Source organism: Hemitrygon akajei, chromosome 5 (genome assembly GCF_048418815.1).
Source record: "Hemitrygon akajei chromosome 5, sHemAka1.3, whole genome shotgun sequence".
Taxonomy (NCBI): domain Eukaryota; kingdom Metazoa; phylum Chordata; class Chondrichthyes; order Myliobatiformes; family Dasyatidae; genus Hemitrygon; species Hemitrygon akajei.
In genome coordinates, this window is record NC_133128.1 from 123,068,105 (window position 1) to 123,084,474 (window position 16,370).

General features: G+C 43.0%; 1 protein-coding gene across 3 annotated transcripts in view; it reads left to right on the forward strand.

Moving 5' to 3' along the window:
- The window catches only part of trpm2 (transient receptor potential cation channel, subfamily M, member 2), a 166,037-nt gene that overhangs the window by 62,862 nt on the left and 86,805 nt on the right, over positions 1-16,370 (forward strand). For all 3 annotated transcript variants that reach the window (XM_073046350.1, XM_073046351.1, XM_073046352.1), the window contains 2 exons: positions 7,641-7,757; positions 11,889-12,018. In XM_073046350.1, the coding sequence (XP_072902451.1) occupies positions 7,641-7,757; positions 11,889-12,018 (247 nt within the window). The remainder of the gene's footprint in view (positions 1-7,640; positions 7,758-11,888; positions 12,019-16,370) is intronic.

A 16,370-nucleotide genomic window follows, 5' to 3' on the forward strand; every position in this document is an offset into this window, starting at 1 on the left:
GAAATACTGTTCAAACTTATTTTATGGAATGACTGAAACAGCCAAGCCAGGGTCCAATTCCATTCTAATAAATTTTCCATTCACTTCTGGTGTAAGCCATATTGCTTGTCTATTGTTACTTTTCACATTTGTAAATCCGAAGGCCACCCAGTGCTGTGTCACTCTCATCATTATCAGAGTTTTTATCAACAGCCTGGAGATTAGTGCTCTTTCCGAAACTGCGTATTGACTTTTTAGCTTCTTTTCTTCCCTGCGCAGTCCATTTATTTTTGCAGTCCGACATGCTCTTTGTATGTGTCCTGCTTGTTGCATTTTTCATAAGTTTCATCTTTAAATCTGTATTGGTCTGGTGTATGGGAGCCAGCAGGCAGGTTTCTGTTAAGACATTGCAATTTTGTTCATACTCACATTGAATCCTGACATATTCTGTCTGCTATTTTCTTTGATACAGCAATTTTAACTGCTCGTTCAAATGTAAGCTATACTTCAGTTAGGAACCATCTTTCAATGCTTTCTTGTAAGATTCCAGAAACTAAACAATCTCTCAGTACATGATTAAGTCCATTATCCAACTGGCAATGCTCAGTCTCTTCAAATCAGCCTTGTATGCTGAAATGGACTCCCGTTCCTTTTGAATCCTCTTATGAAACCTGAAGTGTTTTGCCGTCAATAATGGTTTCAGTTCTAGATGTTCCTTTATTACTTTCATTCATTTTGACTGGTTTGATTGGAGCAGTTAAACTTCCAGCAAATTGAATGCCTTTACATCCAATGCACTCAGTAAAATTGGTATTTGTTTCTCATTGGCTATTACATTTAAAATACTGCTCAATCCATTAAGTGTACAAAATCCAGTTATCTTTGGTGTAATCAACCACATCAATCTTTCCAATGTAGCCAGCCACTTATGTTTTTTTTTATGATTACTATCACTGATTCTGAACTCACTGTTTATGAACCTGTGTATTCTTCCATTTTCTGCTATTTTTTTAACTTGACCATCTGTGTCTCCTGTTCTGCAGAGATATGCGCTGCACTGCTTTTTTTTTACTCAACTGTTTCTCACTGTGCTTTTATTTTAACTCGAACGTCTCGCTGTGCTTCAACAGGTAGGTAGTTATCTTGGGTTCATTTAAAACTTCCTCATCTTCACTGCTATGCTTTGTAATTCCAAAACCTAACTCAAAGGAAAACAAGAGAGAGGGAAGATGTGTCTAAGTTTGCTTTTCACTTTAGCAAGGCGAGCATATATCACATGGTGGCTCAATGACGTATGCTATTTACATACTTGTACAGATAACCCACAATACATTATATAAACAACAAAGAATGTTTAATCAAACAATATATTTACAATATTACTCAAATATTCCTGAAATATTAAATACACAACAACCTCTTTTAAATGCATTTCCTCTAGTACTAGACATTTTTGTTCTCTAGGAATAAGATTCAGGGTGTCTGCCCTATCTGTGCCTCTGATAATCTTAGATGTGTCAGGTACTAGAGCACACACATTTAAGCTGAGAGGGGTAAATTTAAATAGATGTGTGAAATAACATTTTGTACACAGAGTAGTTGGTGCCTGGAATGGGCAGTAAGTAGGTGGTAAGTGGAAACAGACATGAAAGTGATGTTTAAGAGGCTGTTAGATATATGAAAATGCAGGCGTATCAATCAGGTACAGGCGGAAGAGAGTTAGTTTAATTTGGCATTGTGTTCAGCACAGACATGGTGGGGTGAAGATCTAGCTCCCAACTGTACTTTTCTATGTTCATGTTTATATACCCCAGGGCCGGCATAGCACAAGTTATAACACAGAGTAAAGTTCCCGTTGCCTTATCCTACCAACTAAATCCAGGTCAGGGAGAAAAGAATGTAGCCATTACGTTCACGATCAATCGGAAGCAAATCTCTCCTATTTCTCATTGCATCTCCTGTGGTCCACATCTGAAGCCCCTGCAACTGGAAAGAACCGCTTCGAAATAGAATCAGCAACTTGGCTGACTCTTAAATCTCCCTGCTGCCTGTTGGTTGATGACATAAGGAGGTCTCTTGGAATACTCTAAGTAAATGGAATATTTCACAGATTTAGATTAATTTATCACATATATCATACATGGAAACACAACCTAAGGGGGGAGCAGCCTGCAAGTGTGTCCACACCATCACAGCATGCATACAGTGTTCAGCAGACTAACAGAACACAACAAAACAAAATACATCAAGTAAAAAAAACAACAGCAAAATGAACCCCTTTCCTCTCTCCCACTCACCCACACACACTTCAACTTCAGAACAGGCCTGCAGCCTCCAGTCTCCAGCCTCCAGCCTCAGGTTTTGGCCATCGGGCTTCAACTTCCAGATTTCTGATCAACCTTCAGACTCCAACACCTGGACTAATCAATGACAGAACCCTGAAATCCAGATGAATTCCATACTCGAACTCCAGACACAGCAACTGACTGGCCTTCGTGGGTACAGCTTGCATGGCCTTCTAGCGCAGAGCCAAGTCCTTAACTGCAGAAGTCCTTTATCACCCATCCACATGTTTGGCCTTTGAGCATGGAGTGAAGGCCTGGGCGGGATATGTCCTTTTTCACAAGTTCACCACTCTCTGGCGGTCCTGGACTCGCCAGCCACTGGAATTATCCTACCTGCATCTACTCTGTCCTATTCTGTTAAAATTTCATAATTTTCCTTGATCCCCTCTGATTCTTCCAAACTCCAGTGAATATAAGCCTCATTGTACCCCATGTCCCTCCATACCTCAGTTCCTGCTTTCTCTGGAATCAGTCTGGTGAACCTTTGCTAAACATCTCCATATCAAGGACATCCTCCATTGCATAAGGTGCAAATAATACCCAAAGTATAATCCCAATTATTGCAATTGCAGAAAGACGTCTCGGCTCCAGTACCTGAATCCTCTCATTATGAAGACCAGCACATCATTTGATTTCTTTATCACTTACTGAAACAGCAACTGGTACACAAGAACACTCAAGGCCCATTGTGCTTCCCCTTTTCCTAGTCAAGCACAACTTGGGTAGATTATATTAAAATATATTTGAATATAGAACAGCTCAGTACAGGACCTTCAGCCCACAACATTGTGTTGACACCTTAACCTGCTCTAAGATCAATCAAACCCTTCCTTCCATGTTTCCATCACCCTTGTACCTACCTAAGATTCTCTTAAATATCTCCAATATATCTGCCTCTATCACCACTCCAACACATGCTGTGTAATAAAGCCTATCTCTAAAACCCCCCTTATACCTTCCTCCAAACACTTCAAAGTTATGCCCCATCATGTGAGCCCTGGGAAAAAGTCTTTGGCCATATTAATGGGATTATCTTATAGACCTAATAGACAGGTGGAGTTTAGGAGCAAATTTGTAGTCAGATTGCAAACAGTTGTAAGATGCATATTGCTTAAAAGTAGGTGATTTTAACAATCCACATATTTACTGGGACTCCTTCTGGGCTGGTTGGAATAGAGCTTGTCAAATATGTTCAAGAACGTTTTCTTGATCCGCATATAGAGGTCCCAACCAAAGAGAGTGTGACATTGGATCTCCTACATGGGAATAAGAAAGTGCACGTGGCAGAAGTTTATGTAGGGGAGCACTTAGTATCCAGTGATGATAATTCCTTTAGTTTTAATATAGTTATGGAGAAGAATGGGTCTGGTCCTCAGGTTAAGGTTCTAAAGACAAGGCATCAGAAAGCATCTGGCAAGGTAGATTGCAAAAGGTTGTTCTCTGGCAAATGGATGCTTGGTAAGTGTGAGTCTTTCAAAAGTGAAGTGCTGAGAGTGCAGAGCTTGTATGTTCCTGTTATAACAAAAGGTTTGGGAGCACTGGTTTCTGAGGGGTATTAAGGCCCTATTTAAGAAGAGGAATTGCTTTTACAACTCCTCTGAGCGGCATGGTCATTCTTTTGCCCAATATGCTTTTCAACCAGAGGCACAGAGGTTGACACCAACATCTGTTTGCCCTCGGTTGGGCCATGGTTCATGGTGTTTGGCATGTGGACAGTTGTGGCATCATCCAGCATGTTTCTTAGTTTGCTTTCAGTTGACTCTATTACAGGGGCTGTGGCACACAAATGCTGGATGGACCTCTAGTCAAGTTGTAATTGTCTCAGCCAATCACTTCCCGACAATGCTGGCTCTCCTGTTTTTACTACATACAAGCTCACGCGACTTGTTAGTTGTTGTATTTCACTGTAACAACTGTCATCCCCACAGGAGTTATCTTCTCTCCAGTGTAGGTTCTTAGATGGATATCTGCAGGCTTCAGTTCAGTATCTTTGAAATACCATTCAAACTCATTTTGTGGAATGATTGAAACAGCCTAGCTAGTGTCCAATTCTGTTTTAGTTAATTTACTACTCACTTCTAGTGTAAGCCCTATTGTTTGTCGATTGTTAGTTTTCACATTGTGAATCTTAAGGCTAATCAGTCCTACGTCACTCATTATTATCAGATTTTTCATCAACAGCATGCAGATTAGTGCTCTTTTTGAAACTGCAATGATTTTTAAAATCTTTTTCTCTTCCCTGTGCAGTCCATTTATTTTTGTCTGCCCACCATGCTCTTTGTACGTGTCCTACTTTGTTGCATTTTCTTCAGGTTTCACTTTTAAACCTGCATTGGTCTGGTGTTAGTGAGCTCCTGCCACAACGGTAACACAATTTGTTCAGCCAGGTAGGTTTCTGTGTGGACATTGCAATTTTGCTCACGCTCTCTTTAATTCCTGACTGCAACTCAATTGGGTCTCTGCCTGTTGTTTCCATTGATACAGCTATTTCAACTGTTGTTTTAAACATAAGTTGTGCTTCAGTCAGGAGTCTCTTTTGAATGCTTTCCTGTAAGATTCCACAAGCTAAACAATCTCTCAGTGCATCATTAAGCAAATCACTGAACTGACAATATTCAAACAATCTCTTCAATTCAGCCACAAATGCTGAAATGGGCTCCCCTTCCTTTTGATTCTGCTTATGAAACCTAAAGCGTTCTGCAATCAACAGTGGTTTTGGTTTTAACTGTTCTTGTATTGGCTTCACAATATCAGCAAAACTCATTTCTGCTAGTTTGGTTCAAGGCAAACTGTATGGCTACAAACCCAACACACTCAGCAAAAGTGCTACTTGTTTCTCATTGGCTATTTAATTTGCTTTAAAATGCAGCTGAATCCATTCTGGATACATATTCCAGCTACATCTTGTGTAGTGGAGCACATCAAATGGCCAGCCATTTCTGTTTTTTTTTAAATGATGACTGTTTATGAACCCAAGAATTCTTCCCTTTTCTGCCTTTTCTTTAACTCAATCTGAAGAACATTTTTAACTGGATTGTTTCTTGTTGTGCTCTTTAAAAAACTCTAACATCTCACTGCATTTCAACAGGTAGGTAGTCATCTTCAGTTTTCATTCAAAAAATACCTCATCTTCGCTGTTAAGTTTTGTAACTCCTAAACATTGAACTAATTCAATTAATAAGACGTGAGTCTGGAGAATGTGAGTCTAGCTTGGTTTTTACTTTAAACGAAGTGCACATCACATGTATCATGTGGTAGTGTCATAACGTGTGCAATTCACTTTTTTTTTACATATAACCCATAGTAAATTATTTAAACAAATAAGAATGCTGAATCAAACAATAAGACTCAAATACTACTAAGAAATTTAATACACAGCATTGCCTAAGATGACAACAGGATGTAGCTGAAGTGTGCCAAAGAATAGCAGATGGAACTTAACTCAAATAAGTATGAAGTGATGCATTTTGGGATATTAAATTAGGGTGAAAGGTGGACAATGAATATCATCTGTTAGAAGTTAGTTTGGCCTGGTCAAACGAATGAAGGTGTAGACTGTTTTCTAAATGGGGAGTGAATTCAAAAATCAGAGGTGAAATAGGACTTAGGAGTCATAGAAACATAAAAAACCTACAGCACAATACAGACCCTTCGGTCCACAAAGCTGTGACAAACATGTCTTTACCTTAGAACTACCTAAGCTTACCCATAGCCCTCTATTTTTCTAGGCTCTTAGAAGACCCTATTGTTTACGCCTCCACCACTGCCGTTGGCAGCCCATTCCATGCAATCACAACTCACTGCACAACTCACTGCACCCCTGACATCCCCTCTGTACCTACTTCCAAGCACCTTAAAACTGTGCCCTCTCATGCTAGCCATTTCAGCCCTGGGAAAAAGTCTCTGACTATCCATATGATCCATGCCTCTCATTATCTTGTATACCTCTATCAGGTCACCTCTCATCCTCCATCACTCCAAGAAAAAAAGGTGGAGTTCATTGAATCTATTCTCATAAGACATGCTCCCCAATACAGGCAACATCCTTGTAAATCTCCTCTGCACCCTTTCTATGGTTTCCATGTCCTTCCTGTAGTGCAGGGGTGTCAAACTCATTTTAGGTCACGGGCCGGATTGAGCAAAATGCAGCTTCATGCGGGCCGGATCAGTCGGACACGTGCGAACGCAGCTTTCGTTGCCTCCGTTTTTTCAGCCTGCTCTCATGTGTCTCAGTCTCTGCTATAACTACAAAGTGTTTCACTTTACAAATTCCGTTTCTTATGAAGAAGACTGCCGAATAAACACTAAAAACCCTGAAAACCTGGTACCTGAATAAACTCAGCATTAGCCATATCATACGCCATAGGCGCTTCGATTACTGGGGCCAGCTTTAATAGTAGTTAGATATTATCTCCCGGGCCAAAGATAATTCCACCGCGGGCCGGATTTGGCCTGCAGGCCTTGAGTTTGACATATATGCTGTAGTGAGACGACCAGAACTGAGCACAGTACGCCCAGTGGGGTTTGACCAGGGTCCTATATAGCTGCAACATCACCTCTCGGCTCTTAAATTCAATCCCACGGTTGATGAAGGCCAATACACAGTTCGCCTTCTTAACCACAGAGTCAACCTGCGTAGCAACTTTGAGTGTCCTATGGACTCAGACCCCAAAATCCCTCTGATTCTCCAGACTGTCAAGAGTCTTACCATTAATGCTATATTCTGCCATCATATTTAATCTACCAAAATGAACCACCTCACACTTGTAAAGGCCAGCGTGCACAGTTGAGTCATTGGTAAGGAAGGCAAATGCAATGTTAGCAGTCAGTTTGGGAGGACTGGACTATAAAGTGAGGATGTAATGTTGAGGCTCTATAAGGTATTGGTCAGACCACATTTGGAGTTTTGTGAATGGCTTTGGGTTTAAAGAATTTCTTTCGCCAGAGGGTGGTGAATCTGTGGGATTCATTGCCACAGACGGCTGTAGAAGCCAAGTCATTGGGTATATTGAAAGCAGAGGTTGATAGGTTCATAATTTGTAAGGGAATCAAAGGTTTAACAAGGGAAGGCAGCAGAGTGAGGTTGAGAGGAATGATAAATCAGCCATGGTGGAGTGGCTGAGCAGATCCAATTGTCTGAATGGCCTAATTCTGCTCCTGTATATTAATCGACATATGGCTTGAATTGTGCATGGTGCCAGCTGCATCTCTGTGCCTTCAACTAATTTCATTTACTTGCACACAGCTTCAGTTGCTGGAGCAAGAAGATGCCAGTGAAGGGTCAACTAACATGAAACTCTCATGTTTTATTCCCAGAATGCGGCAAGTATTTACCAACAGCAGGAGGGAAAACTTGAAGATCCAGTGCGCGACCTCTTCATCTGGGCAATCTTAATGAAGCGCAAGTATCTGGCTTCCATCTTCTGGGAACAGGTAAGGGCGTAACCAAAGAGGGGCTCACTGGCTTCTGTCCAGACCCTCAAAGCTGGCCTCCTTTTGGAGAGCAGTGGTTTTATTCCATCGCATGGCACAGTGCGACTGACTCTGCAGCACTTACTGTCCACCCCTTCCTTGCCCAGCACTACGAAGGAAGTGAAGAGGCAATTATGTTTATGGGGCTGGAGTTACATGTAAGAACAGCACAGCTCCCCTTGAGACACAGTGTGATCCAGGTCATTTATCTGTGAGAAACATACGATTTGATTTACAGACTCAGTGTAAGCTTGGGGGGAATACAATGGAGTGGTGTTGCGGTCCTTGGGCCAAGGACTTCGACAATTTTTTGTGTATTTCCCCAGTTACCTAGAGTGCACTTGCTACAAACTTACATGTTCCTGCATATCCTCCACCACCAGCTGTCACGAATCATAACACTTCCCTCCCCTCTCCTCGCTCCAGTTGCCTCTCATTTTTCCTCTCTCTTTGTCTGCCTCTGTCTATTATGCACCTGCCACTGTTTCCCAACAGCATCCTTGCTCTCCTTCCCTAGCTTGCACAACCTTCCTGTCATCTTAAACCCTTTCCCAATTAACTAATCACCTTGGATGCCTGACTCACCACTCGCTCCCTTCCTCTCACTCGCTCCTTCCCTCTCTCTCAGTCTCTCCCTTCCTCTCCCTTTCTCTCACTTTCCCTCCATCTCTCTTCCTCCCTTCCCTCCTCACTCTCCCCTTCTCTCCCTCATCTCCCTCCCACTCTCTCTCTCCCTCCCTCTCCCTCCTTCCCTCTTCAACTCTTCTCTACCTCTCTCTTCCTCCCTCCCTTAACTCCCTCTCTCTCCTCTGCCTTTCTCTCCCTCCTTCTCCCTCCCTCTCCATTCTCCTCCCTTCTCTCTCTCTTCCTCCCTCTTTCTTTCTTTCCCTCACTCTCTCACTCACTCCGTAGTGTATTCAATATTTCAGTAATATTTGAATAACATTGTAAATGTATTGTTTGATTAAGCATTCTTTGTTGTCTGCAGAATTCATTATGGGTTATACAAGTATTTAAATGTACGTGAATGGCAAAACTCATTACACCACCGTGTCATAAGTGCGCGCCCCTCTAAAGTACAACTGAATCGTACATGTTATCTTGGGCTTCCATGTTTTTCTTTTAATTTGGTTTTTGGAGAACAAAATGTAACAGTAGCAACGAGTAAGTTTTAAAATGAACCCAAGATGATTGTCTACCTGTTGAAGTGCAGCAAGAGGTTCGAGTTTAAAAAAAAGTGTGCTATCTTGGTAAGCCGAGAGAAATCATTGAGTAAAAAAGCACAGCAGGTTTTCTTTCTTCACAAGGGGAGAGAGATGCTTGAATTTTTAAAAGACGCAGCATGAGTCTCTTCGGAATAGGCACAGAGACAGTCAAATTAACAAAAACTCAGAAAATGGATAAAATTCACAGGTTCATAGACAGTGAGTACCAGATGATAATAATCATAAATTGAATAAAGCTGAAATAGCTGACTACATTGGAAAGATAAACACGTTCAATTGATAGTTGGATATTGTATACAGAAAGAGCTGAGCAGTATTTTGAAGCAAATGAAATACCCATTGGGAAACAAGTGCCAGTTTTGCTGAGTGGAATTCATGGAAGAGCAAACACTTTGCTTAGGAGTTTGACTGCTCCAACCAAACCAGCCAAATTGAACTTGGCTGTTATTATAAAAGTAATGCAGGAACATTTAGAATCAAAACCATTGTTGGTTGCAGAACTCTTTAGGTTCATAAGTGGATTCAAAAGGAAAGGGTGTCAATTTCAGCTTATGTGGCTGAGTTGAAGAAATTGTCTGAGCATTGCCAGTTCAGTAATGGGCTTAATGATGCAGTGAGAGATTGTTTAGTTTGTGGAATCACACAAGAAACCATTAAAAAATAAAATGGCTCCTAACTGAAACACAACTTACATTTAAAAGAGCAGTTGAAATCACTGTATCAATGGAAAGAGCAGATGGAGGTACAATTGAGTTGCAGTCAGGAATAAAAATGAGCATGAACAAAATTGCAACATCTAATCAGACACCTGCATGAGCAAAGATGTTGTGTTACCATTGCGGTAGGAGCTCACATTCACCAGACAAATGCAGGTTGAAAGGCGAAACAAAGGACACGAAGAGCATTTCGGGCAGATGAAGGTAAATGGACTGCACATAGAAGAGGAAAAGAGAAGCAGTCAAGTTGCAGTTTCAAAAAAAACACTACCACCTTCATGTAGGAGCATCCAAAGCTGCACGGAAGTAAATTAAATCAGCTGAAAACACAAAGATGCAAATGGCATCATGCCCAATTCAGGCCATATGACCATAAGATACAGGAGTAGAATAGGACCATTCGGCTAATCGGATCTGCTCCACCACTCCACCATGGCTGATTCATCATTCCTTTCAACCTCACTCTCCCATCTTCTCCTCTTAAACCTTTGATGGCTTTACTACTCATGAACCTATCAACCTCTGCTTTAAATATACCCAGTGACTTGGCCTCTACAGCCATCTGGGGCAATGAATTCCACAGATTCACCACCCTCTGGCTAAAGAAATTCCTCTTCATACCCTCATCAACCAGAAGCATCCACTTCAATCCACAGAAGAGTATTCCATTGACAGCAGCAGCACAAATGCAGAGATGGGCTCTGTTTCTTGGAGGACATAATTACAAGATCGAATTCAAGAGGATGACTAATCATGAAATTGCTGACGGTTGTCCAGTTTATCCTTGGAAAAGGGACTACCTGAGGATTCTCCTCTTGACATACTCTCCCTAATGCAAATCAATAGTCTCTCTATCAGGGCAGAGATGATCCAAAGGGAAAGCAGAAAACACCCCATACTGTCTCAGGTCTACAGGGCCACCCAGAGTGGCTGAAATATGCAGTAGAAACACAATTCCCTCATTTTTACCAGGGCTGAGATGAACTTGCCCTTGACGGAGGTTGCCTTATTTGGCGATTGAGAGTTGTACTTTAGCTTAAGAGCTAAAGTGTTGGAAGACCTACATACTGATCATCTAGGCAAGGTCAAATGGAAAGAGTTGGTATAATTCATAAAGGTAAAAGTACATGAATGGCATACATCATTATGCCTCCACATCATAAACACTCGTCTCACTCAGGTAGAAAGGAAGCATACACATTACCTCAGGTTCCTGTGCTTATCTTTCTATTAGTTGCTCGGAGAACAAAACATAACACACTTCTTCCCTCTCTCTCCCTCCCTCTCTCTCTCCCTCAGTCCCTGTCTCTCACTCTCTCTCATTCTCTCCCTCTCCCTCCCTCCCCCTCTGTCTCTCCCTCTATCCTTCTCCCTCCCTTCCTCTCTCTCACTCTCCAGCTCTCCTTCCCTCCCACTTTCTCCCTCTTCCCTCACTACATCTCTCTCCCTGCATCCCCTCTCACTTTTCTCCCCTGTCTCTCTCCCTTCTTCTCTCCCTCTCTCACTCATTCACTCCCTTTCACTCTCTCTCCTCTCTCTCTCCCTCTCTCTTTTCCTCAATCCCCCTCCCTCCCATTCACACCCTCTCACTCTCTCCCTACCTTCTCTCTTTTTCTCTCTCCCCATCTGCCTCCCACCCTCCCTCCCACTCATTCTCCCCTCTCCCTCTCCTTCCCTCATTTTACTCCCTTTCACTCTTTGTCACTCCTTCCAGTTCCTTCTCTCTCCCTCTCCCTCGCACCCTGCCTCTCTCTCTACCTCCCACTCCCTCGCACCCTCTCCCTCCCTTTCCCTCACTCCTTCTACTTCTGTCCCCCATCTCTCTCTCTCTCCGTCTATCATATCTGCTTGTAGGACGACCCCACATACCTAGTATTCAGTATTTAAAAAACTTGCCTCACACGTCACTTTTAAACTTACCCTCTCTCGCCTTAAATGCATGTCTTACATGACCTAAATAGCTCACTCCTCTAACTGAGGCAGCAAACCTCTCCAAAACTTCCACCTTGTTCCTGCACAGAACTCTCCAAGTGTGGCTGAACCAAAGTTTTACATAACTGCAAATCGCCTCCCCTACTCTTACTCAATGCCTCGCTCATCGAAGGCGAGTGAGCATCCAGTCACCTAACAACTTTAATTTTGTTCTCTAGGGCATGGACAGTATTGCTGCCTCACTGGTTGCCTGTAAGCTTCTGAAGAAGATAAATTCAGATGAGAATGACACAGACCTGTACGATGAGATGGAAGATCTGGCTCAGGAGTACGAGGATCAAGCCATCGGTATGTCGGGCTGTCAGTAGTGATTGGGCTAGGGACAGTGTGAGTTTACTACAGCCCTGAGGTTGTCCCATTAAGGATCCATTTCCAGAATGCACAGAACAAAATCACAGACACAACTTCTCTTGGGATGACCAGAGCACAGAACATAGAACTACCGAACAGAAATAGGCCCCTCAGCACACAAGGTTGTGCCAGACTATTCAGATTTGTGTTTAAATGCCTAGCTAAACTAATCTCTTCTCACTACACAATGTCCATTTCTCCCTATTCTCTCACGGATGCTAAATCAGCCACGAGGGAATGGGCTGAATGGCCTATGTTTTATGATCCTATGCACACTCATGTGACTATCTTAAATGCCTCGATCAATAGTCACCCACCACTATCTGTGTAAAAAACCATGCCTCACACCCTTCCTTTGAATATTCTCCCTCTCACTGTAAACAACCTCTAGTATTAAACAACCCTGGGCAAAGGATACCTACTGTCTACTCTTCCTATGCCTCTAAAAATCTGAAAGTCATGTATCTGGTTGCCCTTCAGTCTCCACAACTCACATTTGTCCATGTGCACGCCCTTTAATCCTGGCAAGCCTCTTCAGCACCCTCTGCAAAACCCCCACACCCATTTTATAATGGGTCAACCAGGGCTGAGTGCAGTACTCCATACGGATGATTCAGGGTGTGCTGAGATGTGACAGGAGATGAGAGCCTGCACCAGACTCACCTGCCAGCAGTTGCCTAACCTTCACCTTCTCCTCTCGAGGACCAAGTCAAGTCAAGTCACTTTTTATTGTCATTTCGACCATAACTGCTGGCACAGTGCATAGTAAAAATGAGACATTTTTTCAGGACCATGGTGTTACATGACACAGTACAAAATCTAGACTGAACTACGTCAAAAACAACACAGAAAAAAAACTACACTAGACTACAGACCTACCCAGGACTGCATAAAGTGCACAAAACAGTGCAGGCATTACAATAAATAGTAAACAAGACAATAGGGCAGTAAGGTGTCAGTCCAGGCTCTGGGTATTGAGGAGTCTGATAGCTTGGGGGAAGAAACTGTTACATAGTCTGGTCATGAGAGCCCGAATGCCAGCGTAAGTATTCATGATCTGAATGGAATTCCAAAGAAAGTAGGAACACTTTGCCCTTGGAACCTGTCCAGCCATTCACCAACATCATTATGGTTACTTTTTTCGGTATAATTTCTCAGTCACCCTTCTCGGTCTTCATTTCTTGAAGATCAGGAGAATGAAGGATGACTTTATGGATGTTTATAAAATCATGAGAGGCATAGACAAGATGGATGGTAGCAGTCTTTTCCCTGGGTTGGGGATCCCAATACTAGAGGGCATAGATTTAGGGAAAGAGGAGAAATATTTAAAAGCTAGCTGAGGGACAAGGTGCCAGATGAAATAGCTGAGGCAGGTACAATAGCATAATTGAAACTTGGATAGCCCTTGGAGGGGAAGGGCTGAGAGGGATATGGGCCAAACACAGGAAATTGGGACAAGCTGGGCGGGCACTATGATCAGCATGAACTTGTTGGCTGAAGGGCCTGTACCCATACTGTATTGCTCTTTCACTCTACTGTTCTCGGACCCTTGTCTAGAAATCCATCTGTCACCTTCTTCAATAGATTCAGTGACTTGGCCTCTGCCTTCTTCCATTGGAGACAAAACCGCAATTACCCCACCTTCTCAGTGAAGCCATTTCACCTCTTTGCAGTTACCCCTTCAGCCTTCTCCTTCTTCCTGAAGATGTACACCCTTGTTGTAGAGTCCCCAACGAAAGGAAGCATCATCAAGACCTGTCATAATTTTAGATGTTTTAATGAGAAATCCTTTTGTTTCTCTTAATTCTCTTGAATACAAGCTAGTCAACATAATCTCTCTCTATATGACAACCCCAGGGATCCGGCGATGAATACTTGCTGCACTCTTTTTATAGCAAGAGAATTCTTTCTGAAGCAAGGAAACCAAAACTGCACACAGTGCTACAGCTATGGTCTCACCAAGGCCTGTTTAATTGTAGAAAAATGTACTCACTCCAGTGGATTTTCAAAGCCTCGTACAATGAAGATCAGTGTAATATTTTCCTTTTCTACTGCCTGCAGGACTTTCATGTTAGCTGACACTCCCCAACACACATGGATGGGCAGATCCTGTTGAACATCAATGTTTGAATTCAATAATTAATCAGCAGGGTTTCTTCAATCACTATATAGATAGTCCAACAAGAGGAGAGGCCATACTGGACACATCGGACAATGAACCTGGCGGGTGACTTACATTTCTGTGGTTGAACAGTTAGGGAACAGTGAGCACAATTATAGGATAGCTATAGATAAAGGTAAGTATGGATCATGCAGGATCTCCTGGTGGCACCCATTTCAGTTCAACTTCCCATTCCCATTCAGACATGCCTGTCCACCATCTCCTCTACTGCCCTGATGAGGCCAAACTCAGGTTGGAGGCACAACACATATTCTGTCTGGGTAGCCTCCAACCTGGTGGAATAAACATCAGTTTATCTAACTTCCAGTAACTACTCCACTCTGTTCCCAGCCCCCCCACTTCAATTCTCCATTCGAGTTATCCTCTCGCCCCTACTCTTCTCCTACCCCCTCATAACCTGCACATCACCTCCCTCTGGTTTCCATTTATTCCAAAGTCCGCTGTCCTTTCCTATTGGATTCCTCCAACCTCAGCCGTTTATCTCTCCTTGCTATCACCTCCCAGCTTCTTACATCACCCCCTTGCTCTACCTATCCGCCTTGTTCCTCACCTGATCTCACCTAACACCTGCCAGATTGTACTCTTCCTCTTCCTTCTCCACCTCCTGCAACCCTTCTCCTTCTGGCTTCTGCCCTCTTCCTCACCCCCCAAACCCCCGGTAAAGTGTATCATCCCAAAACGTTGACTGTTTATTCCCCTGCATAGATACTGCCTGACCTGCTGAAATCCTCCAGCATTTCAAAGTTCAACGTAAACTTACTATGAAAATATATATACTGTATGTCACCGTATACTATCTTGTGATTCATTTTCTTGTGGGCATTCACAATAGAACAAAGAAATACAATAGAATAGATGAATAAGTACACACAAAGACTGATAAACAGCCAATTTACAAAAGAAGACAAACTGCTCAATTACAATAAATAAATAAACAAATAAATAAATACATTCTGAGAACATTAGTTATAGAGTCCTTAAATGTGAGTCCATTGTGGAATCAGTTCAGAGTTGAGGTGAGTGAAGTTATCCACACTGGTTCAGGAACTTGATGGTTGAAGGGTAATAACTGTTCCTGAACCTGGTGGTGTGTGTCCTGAGGCTCCTGTACCTCCTTCCTGATGGCAGCAGTGAGAAGAGAGCATGGCTTGGATGGTGGGGGTCCCCGATGATGAATGGTGCAGGAGCACTCCATCTAGATGTGCTCATTGGTGGGGAGAGCTTTGCCTGGGATGGGCTGGACTGCATCCTCCACTCTTTGTAGGTTCTGCATGTGTTGCTCAAGATTTCTTGTGTCTATAACCAGAGAGAGGGTAGCACCACTCAACAGTAACTGAGGGAACATGTGTTTGGAGATGGAGCATGTAGGTGAGATCCTAAATGAATACTTTGTATCAGTGACAAGAAAATCTGCAAATGCTGGAAATCCAAGCAACACACATAAAATGCTGGAGGAACTCAGCAGGGAGCGAGGGAAACAGGAATAGGAATCCCTGCCTTTTTGTTGGCTATGTGGAACAGTCTATGTTCCAAGCATACATCGGTATCACTCCCCAACATTTCCTATGCTATGTCTACGTTGGGTCTCCACGATATACAGGAGGCCACACCGGGAGCATCGGATACAATAGGTGATTCCAACAGACTTACAGGGGAAGTGTCGCCTCATTGGAAGGGTTGTTTTGGGGCCCTGAATGATAGTGATGGAGGAGGTGTAGGGGTAGGTATGGCATTTGTTCCGCTTGCAAGGATATGTACCAGGAGAGAGATCAGTGGGGAGGAACGCTGCCCCAATGCAGTTGTTGATGTAGCCTAGGAAAAGTTGAGGGATACTACCAGTGTAGGCCTGGAACATGGACTGCTCCATGTAGCTAACCAAAAGGCATGGATTCCCATTCCAATTTCCCCCGTCACCTTATCTCCTTACCTGCCCACCACCTCCCACTGGTGCTCATCCCCCATCCCTTTCATCTGAGGAGTAAAAAAACTGAGTAGATTTGAAAGGTGGTGGGGGGGGGGGGGGGAAGAGAAACACCAGGTGAGGGGGTGGGATGAAGTAAAGAGCTGGGAAGTTGATTGGTGAAAGAGACAGAAGGCCCTGGAAGAA